Source organism: Nannospalax galili, unplaced genomic scaffold (genome assembly GCF_000622305.1).
Source record: "Nannospalax galili isolate Female #2095 unplaced genomic scaffold, S.galili_v1.0 scaffold463, whole genome shotgun sequence".
Taxonomy (NCBI): domain Eukaryota; kingdom Metazoa; phylum Chordata; class Mammalia; order Rodentia; family Spalacidae; genus Nannospalax; species Nannospalax galili.
In genome coordinates, this window is record NW_008349529.1 from 2,453,176 (window position 1) to 2,474,722 (window position 21,547).

General features: G+C 38.0%; 1 protein-coding gene across 5 annotated transcripts in view; it reads left to right on the plus strand.

The window, feature by feature from the left end:
• Mdm2 (MDM2 proto-oncogene) overlaps positions 1 to 21,547 on the plus strand; it is a 34,623-nt gene that overhangs the window by 6,614 nt on the left and 6,462 nt on the right. For all 5 annotated transcript variants that reach the window (XM_017801625.2, XM_008846971.3, XM_029570331.1 and 2 more), the window contains 7 exons: positions 3,174 to 3,307; positions 8,175 to 8,224; positions 11,926 to 11,993; positions 12,118 to 12,214; positions 14,279 to 14,427; positions 20,539 to 20,694; positions 21,288 to 21,365. In XM_017801625.2, coding sequence (XP_017657114.1) covers positions 3,174 to 3,307; positions 8,175 to 8,224; positions 11,926 to 11,993; positions 12,118 to 12,214; positions 14,279 to 14,427; positions 20,539 to 20,694; positions 21,288 to 21,365 — 732 coding nt within the window. The remainder of the gene's footprint in view (positions 1 to 3,173; positions 3,308 to 8,174; positions 8,225 to 11,925; positions 11,994 to 12,117; positions 12,215 to 14,278; positions 14,428 to 20,538; positions 20,695 to 21,287; positions 21,366 to 21,547) is intronic.

Sequence of the window (21,547 nt, forward strand, 5' to 3'; positions counted from 1 at the left end):
TAAAAAACATTAAGTTTTGTGATCATCTGGACTATATTTTGAGGCTAAAATCTCTAATTGTATTTGTATGAGTTTCATTTCTTTTTAAAGCATTTGTTTTTATTTTTATTTTATGTGTATGACTTTTACATGTACGTATATATAAATGTACCCATATGTGCAATGCCTGTGGAGGTCAGAATAGGGATTTCAGGTCCTCTGGAACTGGAGTATAGTAGGGTTATTAGCTGCCCTGTGGGTGCTGGGAACTGAATTCAGGTCCTCTGCAAAAGCAGCCAGACCTCACCAACACCCAAGTTTTCATTTTCTTAGCTTGAAACTAGTTAATTAAAATTTTTTTCCATTACATTTTGTGTGTTATACTTGCTCATAGTGGATATCAGAGAATAACTGGGATACCATGTGGGTTTTGGGAAATCAAACTCAAGTCATCAGGCATGGTGACAAGTTCCCTTTACTTGCTGAACCATCTCACTGACCCAATGTATGCTTTTTTTTTTTTTTTTTTTTTTTGAGATAGAATCTCTTTATAGTCCCAGCTGACCTGGAACTTGCTATGTACACCAGGTTGGGCTTGAACTCACAGATCTGCCTGCCTCTGCCTCCCAAATGCTGAGATGAAAGGTTTGAGCTTCTAAGCCTGGCCCAATGTATGCTTTTTGAATTAACAAAATACTCACACTATATCTAATAAGTATGATCTTGATGTAGCAAGGAATAAAAATCACAGGTATTACAAATAATTGTGCTTTGTTGCTTACATTCATGATTGAGGGGAAAACTTAAGTTTCAGTCAAATTTGGTGAAAGTAAAGATCAAAAGAATTTTTTTTCCCCATCTAAATTAATGGACTCCTTGAATTCTAAGGACTTGGGCATCCCTGAATCCCAGGTTAAGTAACCCATGCGTGGCTAGGCGTGGTGGTACACACCTTTAATTCAGGCACTTGGGAGGAAGTGGTAGGCATATCTCTGCGAGATTGAGGCCAGCATGGTTTACATAGTGAGTTGCAGGCCAGCTAGGGCTTGTCCCCTCCCCCCCCAACCAAAACAAACAAAAAAAGGAACATTCATACTAGAAATACTTTAGTACAACATACTGTACTGAAATTCTGGGATGGAAGTGAGCTGACTCATGAACTTCTATTTCATGGATATAACAACATTTCAATGTATTCTTTAACATAAAATTTATTAATAGAAATATGGGGGATTGGGTTAATTTAGACAAGATTTCAGTGAATGAAATGAACCCATTTCTCATCTCTCCCACTTAGGTTATGAGGCGTACTTAAAACACTAAAGTTCTTTTCTTGTGGCTGGTTAAACTTCTCAAACAGTGCTTGGTAGGAGGAATCTAGATATTCTTCCTTCTTTTCCCACTGCATGTCAACAGTGTCTCTAATCCATAGTCATGTAGGATTGTTCCTTTAAGATTGATTGACTGACTGATTCCTTTGTTAAGTTCCTAGGCAGTACTTAATGTAGGAATGGCAAGTTAAATGATGTGTTTGGGGCTACTAATTTGGGATTGACCTTATATAATCAGTACAGAAACAAACAAAAGTATAGATGTAGCAGTAGACATGAGAAAGTAGATGAAAGCTAGCATAAAGATTTAAAATGCTTATGCTAGGCTGTGTGGCAGTAGCACAGCAGTGTTCCTCTGCCTTCTGTAAAGGATTGATTTCAGAACCTCTCTAATATTTTACATAGTAAAATGGAATAATTTCACATGTAATCTGTACATAGCCTCCTTTATGCTTTTAAATCGTCTCTAGGTTACCTGTAATACTTATAACAACTATTATTATTTAAGGAGTACAGACAAGGAAAAAAGTACATTCAGGACAGATGTAATTTTTATTTTGGAATAAATTTTTTTTTAAATGATATGAGTATATTGCCTGCTTGTATGTAGGCACAACCATGTTGTGCATTGCCCACAAAGGTCAAAAGAGGGCGCTAGATCCCCGGGAGCTGAAGTTACACATGGTTGTTAGCTGCCGTGTGGATGCTGGGAAATGAACCTGTATCCTCTGGAAGAATAGCCAGTGTCCCTAACTGCTAAGCCATCTCTCCAGCCTCATATTTTAGAATATTTTAAATCCACAGTCTGTTGAATCTGTAGAGGTAGTAGACTTAACAGGTTCAGAGGGCTGGAGTTTTCAATTATAAGACCTTTGTTCCAGGGCACTTGAGAAAGCAGTTAAAGTCAATGGGGTAGTCGACAGAGCATTGGGATAGGTGTCAGAAGACCTAGGGTCAGTTTGCTCATCTGTTTTGTGGTGCTGGGGGTCAGATTCAGGGAGCATATGCTTTGCCATTGAACTACACTCCCGGTCCCTTCCTCATTTCTCATACAACATGAGTGTCAAAATGATGAGACTGTAAAAAGTTGGATTGTAAACTGAAATCCTGTACTGATTTAGGTTGTTGATACATTTGTACTGGGGTAACTTAAAAGCATATTGCTTGCCTTGACTTAATAATTTTATATCAATGGTTGGGCCTGTTATTTTGACTTTATAGTGTAGGTTACATTAGTAACTGATTTTTGTTTTTGTTTTTGATTTTTTTGAGACAGGGTTTCAAAAAATGTAGACCAGGCTGGTCTTAATTTCACAGAGATCAACTGCCTCTGCCTCCTGAGTGCTGGGAGGACTAAGTGTGCAACAGCATGCCTGGCTATAACTTTGAAATTTTATTCCACTGACTGACTTTGTATATTATTTTCTCCCAAACTGTTGGGAAGATGCTATTGGTCTCTCTCCTGTCTTCTCTATAATGGCCTCAGAGCTGTTGAAGTATGTGGTCTTTGTGTCTGTTCACCAAATGGATTGAAATCACTGCCATAGTTAGTTGTCAATTTTCACATTTTGCTTCCTTTTCCTTTTCTAGTATGTTAGTATCTTGATTTCTGGGTGTGGTTCAAGTTCCCAAAAAAGGGGGGGAAAATCCATAGTTCAGTGAATGAGGAAAGCAGTTACTTCTGCCTCTGTCAAGTTAAAAGGAAAACGTGTAAAAGAAGCTTCTAGAGTACAAAATGTCTGTTCTACATGATTGTGGATGTGGTGGCTAATATAATCTTGATTAGTTCAGATAAATGGTGTATTAAATGTACTTGAAACTAACATTTTTCTTTAATGCTCAGAAATTGTATTTCTATTTCAGATTATATTTTATCTTGGCCAGTATATTATGACTAAAAGATTATATGATGAGAAGCAGCAACATATTGTGTACTGTTCAAATGATCTTCTAGGAGATTTGTTTGGTGTGCCAAGCTTCTCTGTGAAAGAGCACAGGTAAATTCTTCTGTTTAGTCAATTGTGAAAAACCAGCTGGGCAGCTCATCTCCACCCTTACTTCTTGTCAGAGATGAATTGTGTAACCATATGTATAAAATGCTAAAATTAGTTTCTTTTGGCAGGGGAAGGACAGTGTTGGATATTTAACCAGGTCCTTCTGTGTGCTATGCAGGGGTTCTATTATATCCCTGGACCTAATAATTGGTTTCTTGGGTTTGTATCATATTGTTTGAGAACCTGAACTCTGGACTCTAAAAAGCCTACTCTTTATAAACACATTACATTTTTATTTGTGCATGTGTGCATGTGTGTGCTCGCATACACATGTTGTGTTTTCTGTTGCTGTGATAGAAACACCATGACCAAGGACACTTAAAAAAGGAAGGGTTTATTTAGCTTATGGTTCCAAAGGGGCAAGAGTCCGTAGTGGGGATCCATGGGCAACAGAGGTGGCTGGAGTAGGAACAGAAGCTAAGCTCTCACATCTTCAAGCAGACACAGGAAGCAGCACTTGACTAGAGATCCCACAAGATTTAAGAACTCTCTAAGCCAGCCGCTAGTGATGTGCTTCCTCTAGCATGGCCACACTTTCTAAGACCTCCCGAAATAGCACCACCAAGTGGGACAAAATGTTCAAATACTTGGAGCCTATAGGGGGAACAATCTCATTCAAACTACCACACATGCCATGTCATGTGTGGTCAGAGGACAACTTTTGGGGAGTGAGTTCTCTCCTACCGTATGGATTCCTAGGGATTCAACTCAGGTCATCAGGCTTGGCCTGAAAGCCATCTCACCAGCCCTTAAAAATATGTTCTTAAGATAAACCAGTCATCTGTGGGTATAGGTAAACTGATCTAACTTCTCTGAGCCTTAGTTTATTTATAAAATAGAGTAATGTAAATACCTCATTCAGAGTTACAAGTGTCTTGAAGAGATTGTGAAAAGATTTTAGTGTTTGGCTTATGAAAACATTTAGGTATTTACCAAAGTACAAAAAATTACTACTGTAGTCACTTGTGAAGGCAGTCTTTATACTACCATGGGGCTTAAGTTAAGCCTTTGTTGGTTTGGAAATCTTTTAAATTTATTTGTTGTATACAGTTAGAGTAGGTTAATCAACTGAATTTAACCTAGATAACATTTCTAGAATTATTCTGTTGATAACTGCAAACCTTTTTAAAAATTATTATTATATTTGGAATTTATTGTCCTAGTTTACCACAGCCAGTCTTTCTTGACCCTTAGTATTTAAGTGATACGAATACTTGCCACCTGAAACAGTTAACTAGAGTCTGTTAATATTTAATGCTCAATAATTCTATCACAGAAGTAGAGCACTTGCCCTAGCATGCAATAGGCTCTGGGTTTGATTCCTAGCACTATAGGAAAAAAAAAACAACATTTATCATATTGAAAAAGATTTCTATAACTTTAAAACAACTTCATTATAAGTATAATGTGTATTTATTATTGAGCACTAGGAAAAGACAGCTCATGAAGACTAGAAAAAAATGACCTTGCTACCAAAAAGTGTATTTTTTATTTTTATTTTTATTGGTCTTTTTGAGACAGGGTCTCTCTGTAGCCCCAGCTGGCCTGAGCTTGTTATGTAGACCAGGCTGGCCTTGAACTCACAGAGATTCAACTGCCTCTTCCTCCTGACCACTGGGATGGTGTGCCACCATGCTCGTTTAAAAACTTTGTTTTGGTGCTTTGATTGGATGCTTGGACTTCCCCCAGTTTTTAGCCTGTCTGGAGTTTTTTCAGATAGTATCTTAATGTCTCTGAAGTTGGTCTTGAACTTCCTATGTAGCTTGAAGTTCTGATCTTCCTGCCTCTACCTCCCAAGTGTATGTGCTACCATGCCTGTTTTTATGTGATGCTAGGGCTCAAACCCAGGGTTTCTTATATGCTAGGCAAAAATATTCTACCAGCTGAGCTGTATCTCCAGTCCTCATTTTGCTTATTTAAAAATTATATATTTCTGTTTTATGTATATGTTTTGTCTTCATTTATATTAAGTGCACCTGTGTCATACGGTGCCCAGGGAGGCCAGAAGAAGGCATCAGATCCCCTAAAACTGGCATTATAGATGGTTGTTAGCCACCATGTGGGTGCTTGGGGATAGAAACTGGGTTTGCTGCTAGAGAGTAGCCAGTATTCTTAATTGCTGAGTTATCTCTCCATCCCCTTGCTGTTTTAAAACATGTTGTTTGATTTATTTTTATGTGTATGAGTGTTTTGTCTGCTTGTAAGTAAGTGTACCACATGTCTACAGTGCTGGCAGAGATCAGAAGAGTGTGTTGGATCCTCTGGAACTGGAGTTACAAATGGTTGTTAGCCACCATGTAGGTGCTGAAAGCTGAACCTGTGTCCTCTGCAAGAGCAACCAGTGCTCTTAATTGCTAAGTCATTTCTCTAGCTCCCTTTCTTTTTTTTTTTTTTTTTTTTTTTTTTTTTTTTTTTTTTTACCTGTAGCTCCAGCTGTCCTGGAATTCACTATTAGACCAGGCTGGCCTTTAACTCACAGAGACCGCTTGCTTCTACCTCCCAAGTTCTGGGATTTAAGGTATGTGCACTATACCCAGCTAGGTATTTCTTAATAGTACCTGATCAGTAATTCAAAGATTATGTATATGTGTGTTTTGCCTGCATGTATGTAAGTGCACCTGTGTCATACAGTGCCTTTAGAGGCCAGAAGAGGGTGTGCTCTTAAGAGTAAGAGTCAGTGCTCTTAATCGCTGAGCCATCTCTCCAACCCGTTAATTTAATGTTATAGAAGCATTTTACCATAGGTGAACTTTTGTAATATCTGCTTATGTTTTTTTATAGTTGACCTTGGGATATAAGAATTAACCTTATGATTTCAAGAAGTAATTATTGGTGATTTTGTGTCATTTGAGTATTGAATTTTCTAGTAATGTTTGGAAGTACAGTTACTGATTTGGAAAGCATAATTTAAAGATCATTTTTGACTTGAATCCATCACGGGAAATTTTGGACTTGTAAAGTTATGTAACGGGGCTGGAGAGATGGCTCAGCAGTTAAGAGTACTGACTGCTCTTGTAGAGGACCCGGCTTTGATTCCCAGCACCCACATGGCGGCTATGAACCATCCTTAACTCCAGTTCCAGGGGAATCCCAAACCCTCTTCTGGCCTCTGGCATTGTACAACATGGGTGCACTCATGTACATGCAGGCAATACACTCATGCACATTAAAAAAAAAAGTTATGTAATGAAGTTATTTATTTATTTATGGGCTTTTTGAGACAGGGTCTCCCTGTAGCCCCAGCTGTCCTGGAACTCACTATGTAGATCAGGCTGGCCTTGAACTCACAGAGATCCGCCTGCCTCTGCCTCCCGAGTGCTGGGACTAAAGGCATGCACCACCACACATGGCCCTTATTTATTTAGTTATTTGAGATAGCCTGTTCCTGTAGCTCCAGCTGGCCTGGAACTAGCTTTGGCCCTGATCTCACTGAGATCTGCCTGCCTCTGCCTCCCCAGTGCCTCCTGAATTCTGGGATTAAAGGCGAGCACCACCATGCCCAACTGAAGTAATGTATTTTGTTGAAAGTTTTAGTTACTATATCAAAGACCAAGGGTGTAGCTTGGGGTAAAGCATGTGCCTGTCGTGTGTGAGGCCCTTGGTTCCATTCTCAGCAATACAAACAAAGAAAAACCTAATCACTCTCAAGGGTAAAAAGATATAAAGGGAAAGTGAAACTTTCCCTTTAACCTTGAGAATTAGGAGTGATAATCTTATGACAAATACACATTATTGGCACTAGTTTAAACAAAAGACAAGTATGCTGTGACATGAGTGAATACTAGCTAGACAGTAAATACTAGAAGACAATTGCCTTCTTGTTAGGGTAGAAGCTCCACTGAGGCAGAGATCTCTCGTTCTTTTTTTCCCCAGTATTTAGAATAGATTCTCAGCTTGTATTTATTGAAAAGTGAATACTCCTTTGTTTTTTGATAAATTTTAAGATCAAGGAAAAGAATCCATTAAATGATTGGTCTAGGGTTGATGAGAGGATTATAATCAAGTTTTTTTTTTTTATAATCAAGTTCTTATTAGTTGTGTTTCCTTTATCATTCATTACTTCTTTTTTGCTTTTGTTTTTATTTTTTTGAAACAGGGTATCCCTGTAGCCCCAGCTGGCCTAGAACTTGCTCTGTAGACCAGACTTGCCTTGGTCTCACAGAAATCTGCCTAACTTTGCCACCCTAGTACTCAGATTAAAGACGTATTGTTTTTAAAGGCAGTTTGCTTCTAATCAAAGTACAAAGAAAAGGTCTTTACATTTTTCAAAGTTACATTTTTATTTATTTTTAGTGTATGTGTATATGTATGTGTGTGGGCATGCACATACTAAGGTGTCCATGATTGGGAGTCAGAGAACAACTGGTGGGAGTTAGTTCTCTTTCCTGGGGTTGAGCTCAGGTTGTCAGGCTTGGTGGCAGGCATCTTTACCTGAGCCGTTTTGCCATCTTGCTGGCCTCAGTGCTAAAAAACTTCTCTTTGAAAATTATTCTGCTAATCTGCCCCCTGCTTACACACCCACACTTTCTTGAGATCTTGGTAAAATCCAAGCAGAACACATCAGGAATTGGGAGATGATAGTCTTTGAGCTAGAAGAACATTGGTGGTTATTGAAAGTAACTGCATATGATATTTGTGTTTCTAATTGATACTTGTTAGTGCCTAGAAGCTTGCAAGTGATAAATGTGTAATGATTTAAAATAATGGTTTTGAGTATGTACAGTAGTTAACACTAAACATACATTTAAAAGTCTGGTTAAATCCAGTTTAGTTTCACTGTAATGTAAAACGTTTTTTTTTTTCTTACAAGGAAAATATATACAATGATCTACAGAAATTTGGTGGTAGTAAATCAGCAAGGTAAGTTAATTTTGAATACTATGAACATAATATAACTTATTTTAAAGATTAAAAAAATTGTGTGTGTGTGTGCATGTTGGTACCCACAAAAGCCAGAAGAGGGTATTGAATCCTCTGGAGCTTCAAGTCACAGGTGATTGTGAGTCACTTATCGTGGGTGCTGGGAACTGAACTCCGTGAGAGCAGTACCTGCTATTAACTACTGAACCATCTTTGTAGCCTCGTATACTATAATGTTTTTAAAAAGATAAAAGTTTTTAAAAAGATAATAATTTTGAGATAAGGTCTCATGTATCCTAGTCTGACCTCAAACACTTTATGTAGTATGACCTTGAATTAAAACAAAATTTATTGTGAGGGCTAGGGATGGGTGCCATGGCACACATGTGGAAGTCAGAAAACAACTTTATGGTGTTGGTTCTCTCCAGTGTGTGTGTGTGTGTGTGTGTGTGTGTGTGTGTGTTTTCGTTCTCCAGGGATCCAACTTGGGTTTTCAGGCTTACACAGCAAGTGATTTTACCCACTGAGCCATCTCACCAACCTGTCATAATATTTTGGAAACAGAGGTATTCTCAGTGGTAGCGTGCTTGTCTTGCATGTGTAGAGTTCTGGCTTTAATTTTCACCATTATAAAACAAAAAAAGCAAAACAGCACGTTGTATTGTCATTATATAAAAATATTTTGTAATCGTGGTTCTCTTTTATTTACATTTGTTTTGTTTTTTGGACAGGGTCTCATTATGTAGCCCTGGCTGGCCTGGAGCTCTGTATGTAGACAAGGCTGGTCTTGAACTCACAAAGATCCTTCTGCCTCTGCTTCCAAGTGCTGGAAATAAAGGTATGTGCTACCAGCCCAGTCTTTTGTTTTTGACAGGAGCTCCATAAATTATTCAGAACTTAAATCTTCCTGCTCCAGCCTCCCAAGTATGTGGGATTACAGCCCACTTGGCATTCATGAATTTATTAATTGAATTGAACCCAGTATGTTGTCCATGCCTGGAAAGTGCTGTGCTCTTCCACTACATCTCTCAGTCTCATGATTCTCTTTAAAAAAATTTAAAATTTTTAAATTTTATTTATTTGTATGTGTGGCTAATGTGCATGTGTGCCACTGTGTGTGTATGAAAGTTAAAGGACTCCTTATGATAGTTACCTTCTTTTAGTCTGTTGGTCCCAGAGATGGACCTTGGGATTTAATTTGGGTTATCAGGCTTGGCAAAAGTACCCTTACCTTTTGAGCCATCTTGCCAGCCCCCATGTAATTCTTTTTAAAAGTTACTTTATATGTAATTATTGTAAAAGTATAAACTTTAGTAAGAGAAAATGAATATGAGCTAAAACTGTATTATTGAAAATTGTAATATAAAGTTGAATGTCCTTTTATGTCTGTTGAAACCTTGGGATGTTAGAATTTATTTTGGAAAAGTAGATAGTGTCAAAAGTTATTTTTAGAAATGTGATCAAACCTTGAAATGTATTGAAATGCTTTGGGAAGTAATTACTTAGGAATATTTGAAAGAATGGGATCTCTCCCTTCTTCCCTCCCTCCTTTCTTTTCCTTTCCTTCTGTGTTTCTTTCATATGTAAGTACATATATACATAGACAAAACTTTGCCAGTTTTTATGTGAGTGGCATTTTAGCTCTCTTTCTGTAGTTTTGTGGTGCTGGGAGTTGAACACAGAGTCTCTTTGAGAATCTAATAAAGGTACTGGATGCACAGTATTCTGATACCTTTTTAACAAGCTGCTTTCCATGGGAAGACACGAATTTCTAGTGGTTGCTGATTTTCATAGTGTAAATATTCTTATTTCCACATTATATAAATGTTGAGTTGGCAAGAGATAATAGTATCCTCTTCTCCACTTTTTTCTTTTATTTTGGTCTTTTGAGACAGGGTCTCCTTGTAGTCCCAGCTGACCTGGAACTCACTATATAGACCAGGCTGGCTTTGAACTCACAGAGATCCCCACTTTTTTCTTTTTAGATATCTTGGGAACAGGATCCCATTATGTAACCTATGCTGCTTGAAAGTAATAATCTTCCTGCTCAGCCTCCCAAGTGCTAGGTATACACTGACCAGTTGGTGTGTTTTCAAGTACTGGTAGGAATAGACTCAGAACATTAGAAACTTTATACAGTTTATCCTTAAACTGTGATTAAGAGCTGTTTTAGAAGTTTGTTTCTCAGAGTGAACTCGCCACTCTTGTGATCTGTTACTTTATATTCAGGTTTTATTGTTACAGTTTCACTAATTGCCATTTCTAATGTCCTGTTCAGGTTTGCATACTGTATAATATAGTATTTTATTAATATGTTATATATTTGGAATTAAATAACTTAAGTAGGGCCTGAAAAGGACATCAACATCTTAACTAGAACAAAGTTAACCATTAGGCTGGTAGCTTGTTTTGTTTTTGAGACAGAGTAGCCCAGGCCAACCTTGAATTTGTGATCTGTCTGCCTCTGCCTTGCAAGTGCTGGAGTTACTGGTGTAAGGTTCTTTGTGGAAGTCAAATGATGACTAAACACAGTTATGGTATCTATAGTACTATCTTGAATTTTCTGAAGTGTCTCTAATGTATTCATTTAAATAAACCTTGGTGGATTACTAGGGAAAAACCAAAGGGTGACCTGTAGATTACTTTTTTTCATTCTTAGTTTTAGGTTTGTTTTAGTAAAAGTAATTTTTCAAGCCAGGCATGGTGACGCATGCCTTTAGTTCCAGCACTCGGGAGGCAGAGGTAGATGGATCTCTGACTTCAAGACCAGCCTGGTCTACATAGTGAGTTCCAGGTCAGCTGGGACTACACAGGAAGACCCTGTCTCAAAAATACCAAAAAAAATAAATAAAGAAAGAAAGAAAGAAAGAAATTTTCAAGTCCTAGATCACTTTTGAAAATTTGATCTATGTAAGTATAGACTATGCCTGACTACCTGAACAACTCATTTGAACTCACTGTTTTCCCATCCAAATCTTTTACCTTTCTAAAAATTGTTTCTTGGTGAATGGTATCACACATCTCTTTCCCAGCTAGACTCTTGGGATCCTCTTAATACCATTCTCCCTTGTTACACCCCTTCCATTTTGTCAGAGTGAATTGTCACTCCTTATTTAGGAGTTTTATGATTGTTCTCTGGAGAGAATAGTTCTGTGAGATAAGAAATCAGTTTTATTTCTTGGAATAAGAAATTTACTGATGAGAAGCTGTAAGACTACCTTAGGGAAAATTCTGAAATAACTGCTGAATCAGTGTGCACACTCGTGTAGACATAATGTGCTGTTTGGTTTGACACACATAGTCTTTTACAATCTGATCCTGCTTTGAGTCCAGTAAAAATGAATTTGTTTTAGTTCCATGCAACAGGAACTGTTTGTTTCTGGTCCTTCTGGTCCTTGCTCTGGACTGCCTTTTGTATCCCTGTTTCCACATTTCACTATTCCCAATTCTTTGTTCTTCAGAGCTTCTTTCCACCATAAGTACCAAATAATACGTCTGTCTTAGGATATACTTCTTTTCATTTTCTTACTTTATAATTTAACTGTTTTACCATTTTTTTTTAATGTCTCCAATTTGTAGCATGCAAATGGCACTTGGTTAATGTTTGATAAAAGAGTAAATTGTATTATGAGGCTTGTGCTGGACTGGTACCCGTTGAATTGCTTTTTTCTTCATTTGTGATTGTGTTTATTTTCTCTTAGAACCGTCAGACTCTGCCACATCTATGCATGAGAACAGGTGTCATCTTGAAGGTGGAAGTGATCTAAAGGTAATCTACAAATTTCTGATTTGAATACAGTATTTCTTAAGAATTGGAAAGGTTACATAAAATAGAATTTATAGCTTCCATTGTTGTAAGTTTACTTTGTTGTATCCTCCCCTTTCATGTTTAGGACTCTATGCCAGAGCCACAGGAAGAGAAGCCTTCATCTTCAGATTCAGTTTCTAGACCATCTACCTCATCTAGAAGAAGAGCAATTAGTGAGACAGGTATATATGACTATTCACTTGGCATATTAAATAGTTTGATGTTCTTTCTCTAATGAAATGCTCCTTTCAGGTTCAAAGAAATTGTTTTCCTGTTTTGATATCAATGAATAAATTTCTATTTTGGGAGGGTCTAGTGCCTGGGATTGAAATGCATATTAGAAAAATACTACCAGTGAGCCACACCCCTAGCCCATAGTTGAATACATTTTTTTGGTTTTTTGTTTTCCTATTTATTTAATTTATAAGTTGCAATTTTAGCAATGCATCTTTCTGGAAACAATGCACACTATTTAGTATACTCTATTGAAATTTATAGTCAGCTAGCTCCTTATTACCAAGATAATAGGAATAAAAATACACACTGTTTTGGGGCTAGACGGATGGCTCAGCGGTTAAGAACACTGATTGTTCTTGCAGAAGACCCAGGTTCAAATCCCAGCACCCAAAAGGCAGCTAACAACTGTCTGTAACTCCAGTTTCAGGGGATCTGACAGTCTCTTCTGTCCTCCGCGGGCGGTACACAACACGAGTGCACTTACCTACATGCAGGCAATACATGCATACACATAAAATAATAATATCCCAGCACTGAAGAGGCAGAGGCAGGTGGATCTCTGTGAGTTCAAGGCCAGCCTGATTTACATAGTGAGTTCCAGGACAGCTGGAGCTACAGGGAGACCCTATCTCAAAAAGACCGAGGGGAAAAAAAAAAAATTTTTTTTTTAAGATAGGTTGGAATCCCCTTATAACGAATTACAGGCAGTTTTGCGCTGCCTGATGTGAGTGCTGGGGACTGAACTTGGGTCCTCTGCAAGAACAGTATACTCTCTTAACTGCTGAGGCAGCTCTTTGGCTCCTTTTTTATTTTATTTTTTTATGTATACATGTTTTGCCTGTTTATATGTATGTGCACTGTGCATGCCTGGTGACCACCGAGGTCAGAAGAGGGTCTTCGATTCTCTGGATCTAGAGTTTGCAGATGGTTATGAGCTGCCAACTATGTGAAAGCTGGGAACAAACCCAGGTCTTCTACAAGAGCTGAGCCATTTCTCCAGCCCTGAATTTACTTTTTATATCTGATATAAGTAGGACTTTCATTTATATCTGCAGTATTTGACTAACATTCTGACTTTGTATGTCAAGTAGTTACTTAAATTGGATAGTTTGCATTTGTTTTTCTATCTGTTGAAAATACAGAGTACCATCTAGATAGGGATATATCCACCTGTAGCCTGTAGTCCCAACTATTTGGAGGCCTGAGGCAGGATTGTTTGAGCCAGAAATTCAAGACCAGCCTGGGCAGCATAGTGAAACTTTTAAAAAAACAAAAAACTCCAAAATAATTTCAGTGCTAAAAAAATGGGAAACATTAAGAACATCTGGGCCAGGTGTGTAGGTCACTGATAGAATATATTTGCTTAGCATAAAGTCCTGAGTTCAATCCCCAACACCCTTCCAAAAAAACCCAACATAATAAAAAGAACCAAAATATATTCTATATAAATTAAATAATTTTGGTAATAAAAAGTAGATGAAATTTTACTTCCTAAAGCTTAGGCATTGACCAAAGAATTATAGATTGTTGGGTTAGTAAAAGTTCTATGTAGATTAAGTTTATTGTGATTTGTGGAGATAAAGTTCTGAAAGAAGGTTAGAGAGCTTTATTTAAAAAAAATATTTTTAATTATGTGTATATGGGTCTGTGGTATGTGAATGTAGCCACCTGAGGAGGCAAGAGGTATTGGTTCCCCTTAAGCCGGAGTTACAGGTGGTATTGAACTGTCTGATGAGGGTGCTGGGAACCCAGCTCAGGTCCATTATAAGAACAACACACGCTCTTAATGGCTGAGCCATCTCTCCAGTCCCTGGAAAGCTTTCAAATACAACTTTAACTCCTAGTTGAACAGATCCAATTAAACAGTGTTGCCTTTCTTGTGGTATTAGTAGTAATTTGCTGTTTTCTCTTTAATTTCATTGTTATAAATAGGTACTGAAGTCATTTCAATTTCTAAATCAAATCATAGCACAGGAATTTAATTATCCATTTTCCCCTTACACATCTAGAAGAAAACTCAGATGAATTACCCGGTGAACGACAAAGAAAGCGCCACAGATCTCTTTCCTTTGATGAAAGCCTGGCTTTGTGTGTGTTAAGGGAGATATGCTGTGAAAGAAGCAGTAGCAGTGAGTCAACAGAGACTCCCTCAAATCAGGTAATTTATTTGCTTTAAATGAAACAAAGGTTTTTTGTTTTTTTTTTTTGTCTCTTTGAGACAGGGTCTCCCTGTAGCCCCAGCTGTCCTGGAACTCATTATATAGACCAGGGTGGCCTCAAACTCAAAAAGATCCGCCTGCCTCTGCCTCCCAAGTGCTAGGATTAAAGGCGTGAAACAAAGCTTTTTAAAGAGTCTAGGGCCTGCAGTTCTAATAAGCCCATATATGATATGAGAGTATTGCTAAACACAGTGATAGAGGTTAATTTCAAATATACATGGATCTCCCTGCTTCTAGTCCTCTAAGTTTGGGGAGATGGGTGAGAACCGAGTAGCACTGGTATTGGTAAAATAACAAACATCCATAGTTACTAATATCATCTCATATATTAGAGAATCTTTGTGGACCATTGTACCAGTAGTAAACTCAGGTGTTGTAGTGTAATTTGAAAATTTAGAAGTTGCACTTTTTAAAAAATAAGGGAAACACTTCTGGGGACGGTGCTTGGAGGCACTCAGAATGGTTCAGTGTTTGACACACTGTTGTAGACTTTACTACAACACAGACTCAACAGAACTAGGTTCTCTTAAACCCGTGGTAAATAGGAGTTTACCTTTACATCAAGAAGGTTGGGGAATCACCGGAATCCACATATGGTATGTGCCTGGGCACACTTTGAGGGGTTTGTGCTGTGAGACCTAAAGTCCTTATGAAACTGTCAAAAACAAAAAACAGATCAGCAGAGGTTGTGGTTCTGTGTGTGGTAAATGTGTGTGTACAAGATCAATCATGCCTTCTCATGAGGGGTAGAAAGATTGTTGTGAAAGTATTGAAGACACAAGCACAGAGCCAGAACGTGAAATAAATACAAAGCTTTTTTAGGTAATAAAAGTCAAGCCTTGTTTTATAAAAAATAAGGAAAGAAAACTGGAAATTTAGCTCAGTTTTACACCTTAGAATTCTAAGGCAAGTTTGTCTTGATTATTTATTCATTTATTTATTGTTTCCTTGAGGATGAAACCCAGGGGCTTACCCATGCCAGGCAAATTCTGTACCCTGAACTATGTTCTCAACTTATCTAGAATGTTTATGGAGTAAACATTTTAGCCTTTTAAAGGTTGAGAGATATAGCTTAGTTGTTCAGTATCAGTGAATGGACAGTACTAGTACCCATTGTTCATATGATAGTGCACCACGTTTCACAGAGCTAAGTTTTTTTTTATATTTCATTATTTTTTAATTTTATGTGTATGAGTGTATTGTCTGCATGTGTGTAAGAGTACCTGTGTTGTGCAGTGCCCACAGAGGTCAGAAGAGGGTGTTGGATTCCCCTGGAACTGGAGTTGTGGATGGTTGTTAGCTACCATGTGGGTGTGAAAATCCAAACTGGGTCTTCTGCAGGAACAGGCAGTGCTCTTAACTGCTGAGTCATCTCTTCATGCCCCAGAGCTATTTGTTAACTAGACCTTTGATTTCTAGATCTTTGTATAGCAGATGTTGAGCTCAGACCCTACTGATTTATTTGTTGGAAGTCGAGCTGTAATAAAAGGGGTTTTTGTTTAAAAATATTTATTTTTATTTTATATGTATGAATGTATTGCCTGCATGTATGTAAGTACATCCATGTCATGCAATGCCTGCAGAGGTCAGAAGAAAGACATCGAATTCCTCTCGAACTGGAGTTACAGATTGTTGTGAGCTGCCATATGGGTGCTGGCAATCAAACCTGAGTTTTCTGCAAGAGCAGCCAGTGCTCTTAACTGCTGAACCATCTCTCTAGTCCCTTGTTTGTTTGATTTGGAAAATTTTTTTTTTTAATTTATCTATTTTATGTATGCGTATATTGCCTTCATGTATGTAAGGGCACCCATGTCGTGCAGAGCCCACAGAGGTTACAAGAGTGTGTCAGATCCCCTGGAACTGGCATTGGGAATGGTTGTTAGCCTCCATTTAGGTGCTGGGAATCAAACCTGGGTCCTCTGCAAGAGCAGTCAGTACTTTTAACTTCTGAGCCATCTCTCCAGCCTTTTGTTTGGTTTTTATATAGTGTTGACAATTGAACGCCTTCCACATGTTAGGTAAGCTTCTGTTACTGTGCTATATTTATTTTTTTGATCTTTTTGAGATAGGGTCTCCCTGTAACCTCAGCTGGTCTGGAACTTGCTATGTAGACCAGGCTGGTCTTGATCTCACAGATCTGCCTGCCCCTGCCTCCTGAATGTTGGTATTTAAGGCCTTCACGGCCTTGCCTAACTGAGCTATATTCTAAATATTTAAAAAAAATTTTCAGGCTGGGCGTGGTGGCACACACCTTTAATCTCAGCACTTGGGAGGCAGAGGCAGGTGGATCTCTGTGAGTTCAAGGCCAGCCTGGTCTACATAGTGAGTTCCAGGACAGCTGGGGCTACAGGGAGACCCTGTCTCAAAAAGACCCCCCCCAAAAAAAATATATGCGTGTATACACACACACACACACACACACACACACACACACACACAAATTTAGATATGTGGCAGTGCCTCATGGTCAGTATTCTGGATTGAAAATTTTTTTATTGATTTGAGAGTTCCATACATACACATATATAGTATATTTTAACATATCTACCTCCATTCTCCCTCCCAACTTCTTGTCCTCTTTTTTTTTAAAAAAAATCCACTGGGTCCAATTAGTTTAGCTGTCTGCACGTGCATGTAGGGCTCTCCCCTGGAGGATGGGCAACCTACCAGAGGCCACAACGTTGAAGAAAATGACTCCCTTTCCCAGCAGCCACCAACAGTCTCTAGCTCTTCCAGTAAGGGGGTATGGCCTCATGAACCTGTCCCTCACCCTTGCTGGAATGTTGACTGGCTGGATCTTGTACTGGTAACTATAGTTGCTGCAAGTTCGTGAGTACACAGATTGAACTGTGTCAGGTTCAGAAAATGCTGTTTCACAGCAGTCGTCCCCAGTGTCTGGCTTTGACAGTCTTTCCCAGCCCTCTTCCAAGTGTTCCCTGAACCTTACAGGAAGGAGGGCAGGTATGTGATATAGATGCTGCTTTAAGGCTAAGTACTCCACAGTTATTTTTTGCTCTGTGACCAGTTGTCTCTATTAACTACCATCCAAAAGAAGCTTCTCTTATGAGGTCTGAAAGCTACAATAATCTATGACTATAAAGATAAATAATTAGAAGGCAGTTTGATACTGTGTCTACTTAGCAAAATGATTAATAGTAGGTTCTGCCCTAGGGCCTATGACTTCTCTAAGCCATGGGTCTTGGCCAGGCTTACAGTACAAGGAATAAGTTCCTTCTGTGAACCAGGCCTTATATTCAATCAGAAAGCAGTTGATACTCCTATAACAATCATGCCACTATTGTGCCAATGAGCATCTCTTGCTAAGCCATTTGTTATTGTCGCTTGTGGGGTTCATAGCTGGGTAAGACTGATGACTTTTGAAAAAAAATAGCTGTATTGAGTGTTTTGCCTGCATATGTTTAGGTGCACCTGTGTCATGCAATACCTGAGGAGGGCAGAAGAACCCCTGGAACTGGAATTGTTAGCTGCTATGTAGGGGCTGGGAACCGAACCTGGGTCTTCTACAAGAGCAGCCAGCACTCTTAACTGCTGAGCTGTCTCTCCAGTCCTTGTTGGTGAATTTTCTCCCTCCTCTCTGCATGCTGCATAGTACCTTCTGGCCCTGTGAAAGCTAGCCAGTCTGGATATTATTTTATAGTTCTCTAGAAAATATAGAACACTGAACCAATTGTGATAGCAACCCTATTACCTTTTTACCTTTTCTTCTTGTATCATGTATATTTTAGAGTACAGAGGTACCTACCTCCAGAGTATTTAATAGAGCTGTTACTCATGGAAACAGTTTAGTCTGAGAACAAATTCTTTATTCAGTAGATATTTAAGGCATTTCTATGCCAGACTCCATATTTGTCATTGTAGATCAAATGGCAGTCAGGTAGATATGGTTTCTGCCCTCAGCAGACCATTAGCAATTGAATAATGAAAGCATTTAATAAGTCCTGTGAGATGTACTGACTGGTTCTTGAGTGATTTTTCTGTGACCTGAAGATTTAAAGAAAGCCTGATGAATACACAAAACTTAAAGTTTGGTTAATTTTATTCCTTACAGATGATCTTAAAAAATAGATTAACTGCTCACCTCCCACCCCCGCTTTTTTTGGGGGGTGGGGTACTGGAGACTGAACCCAGGGCCTATCAAATGCTCTACCACTTAACTACATCCTCAACCTTTGTGGGTTCCCCTTGTACTCTTTAAGAGTTTAATGTTTATTAAAGTTGTATCAGAAGTCTTTCGATTTTATCTGTTTTCTTGCTTTATACCTAGAATATGGCCTATTAATCAGAGTAGAAGTGTTTTAGGTTTTTTTTCTGTTAATCCTGTCCCATACTTTTTTTTCTTTTTGGTCTTTTTGAGACAGGGTCTCCCTGTAGCCCCAGCTGTCCTGGAACTTGCTATGGAGACCAGGCTGGCCTCGAACTCACAGAGATCTATCTGCCTGCTTCTGCCTCCTGAGTGCTGGAATTAAAGGCACGTGACATGACACTTGGCTTTTCTTCTTTTTTTAAACATTTATTTTTGTATATGTGTGGGGGAGGGGGTGTGCATGCCTGTCATAATTTTGTGTGTATGTATATGGGTCATAGGACAAATTGTCAAAGTCTGCCTGGCAGCTAGTTGCCTTTACCTACTGAGCTGTCTATGTACCCCTCAACAGTGTTGAATTTTTCATAGCCTAGAACAAGGGGTTGGTCAATTTTCTGTGAAAGCCAAATGGCTAACTCTTTGGGCATGCATTAGTTTCTGTTAAATCTTTTAAATTCTGTCTTAACAAAAAAGCAGCTGTAGACAGCATGTAAACAAACAGGCATGGTGTTGTTCAGTAAAGATTATGAAAGTGCTGTGCCACAGTTGGTAGTCCCCTGCTGTGGAATGTGCCTTTTGATGCTGAAGAATTTAGTTGAATGGAAGATTGAGTTTGTTGGGTTGCTAAAGATGTCACTGTGTTTTAAACCTGTGTCAGTAGAATTTTTTGTTAGGAATTAGAGCTAGTTCTTCATGAGTCTAGGTTTTTCTACTGTTGTATTAACAATACTCTAAAGTCTGTTGACTTAGGAATTTATAAAATAATATACTTTATTTTTGTTGATAGAGATTTTATAGATCAGTCCAAGCTCCTTTTATAGCTCAAGCAACTGTAGCCTTTAGAAGCTAAATGATAATGTCTGAGATTAATAGCTGAACAAACTAATTATAATGCCTGTTCCTGACTACTAGACTTATGTATGATTCTCAGTTGTGACCTTCTGCTTTGTATATGATCCTACCCTTAGCCTTGAACAAAAGATTTTAGAGTCTTGAAGATGTAGGTTATTTATCAAATCCTAAAATGAGGAGTCAGTTGAAAACATACAGAATTTAAAAGATAAATTTTAAAAATTGTTTTGAAGCTCTTTAAAGGAAGTTCGTCTCAAAGTTCATTTTAAAACAAATACTTGATTTTTATTAGAGTGCTTTAACTAGCATACTACCATTCTGATTATATAAATATTATTAAGATAGGTCTTGTTCTCTTATAATTCTTCTAATAGGAGAAACCTGTAATTATGCTTTTCATAATTTATGAATGTATAATTGACAATCATATAGGTAGGAAAGAGCATTAAACGTGGAAGAGCGCTTTCATTTATGGTATTGTCAGAGGCTTAGCCAAAGAAAGATGGGCTAGGTTTAGAAACTCAAGTATTTTAGTGAGGAAAGTTGAAGTATCAAGGTTGATTAGAAAACAGTCTGGATCTGGCTGTAGTACCCATGTTAGGGGGAAGAGGGAGTGTCTAGTTTGAGACATTGGAAAATGTTAATGTAGTCATATTGTATATAACAAGTTCTAAGGGACTCTGTCCTTTTTCCTGTATGTAATGGAGTTTTGAAATGGAAAATAGTATTAGTGTAATAACCTTGAGCCTTATTCAAGTGCCAGTGTGTAGAGTATAGACCTGAGAAGGAAACCACAGGCACAGGATGAATTAGGAAGCTCTTACTGAGGCCAAGAAGTAATATATTTTAAGTTTACTTTATTCTTTCTCCATAGGATCTCGACGATGGTATAAGTGAACATTCTGGTGATTGGTTGGATCAAGAATCAGTTTCTGATCAATTTAGTGTAGAATTTGAAGTTGAATCTCTTGATTCAGAAGATTATAGTCTTAGTGAAGAAGGACAAGAACTCTCAGATGAAGATGATGAGGTAGTTTTTCACCTCTTAAAGTTTTAAAAAAAAAATGTTTTCCATGTTTATAGACTTTGATAAGATTGAAGATGTAATATATTCAGATTTTACTTGAAATCTTTCCTTCTTGATTTGTTCGGACTAGAATATTGCTTTGTAACCTTGGGATGAAATTTCATGTAGTTCCCTATTGCCTGGTTTATTATGTTCTAATATTACTAATGTCCAAAACTCAGTAGATCTTAATGAACATTCTTAAAAATATTTAGTTTCCTCCTTTTGCTACTATAACATACAGTTAAAGTCAAATAGTACCTTTATGTCTTATTTCTTAAAGGTGACTATACTTTCAACATTTCTAGTAGTTTTCCTATTAATACTCTCAGTTTATAGTGTAAAAGTTTACTTGAATATTTTGTTTAATTTTTAGCGTCTATCAACTTCAGCCATGGTGGGTGTAGATTTTACTGTCTGAGTTTTCCTCCTTTACATTCCATTTGGCTTTTGTTTTAGAGCTTCTCATGTGTAGTTTAGGGCTTACTAAGAATTCTGCCTTTCTGGTTAAAAAGGTGGGTGAATTGATGCAATTCTTTTTTTTTTTTTTTTTTAAGGTATATCGAGTCACAGTGTATCAGGCAGGGGAAAGTGATGCAGATTCATTTGAGGAAGATCCTGAAATTTCCTTAGCTGTAAGTATATAGCAGCTTTTTAAGAAATAAAAACAGGGTCTGCAGAGATGGCTCAGTGGTTAAGAGCACTGACCTCTCTTGCAGAGGACCCGGGTTGGAATTCCAACACCCATATGGCAGCTAATAACTGTCTGTAACTCCAGTTCCAGGGATCTGACGCCCTCTTCTGACCTCCACAGGCA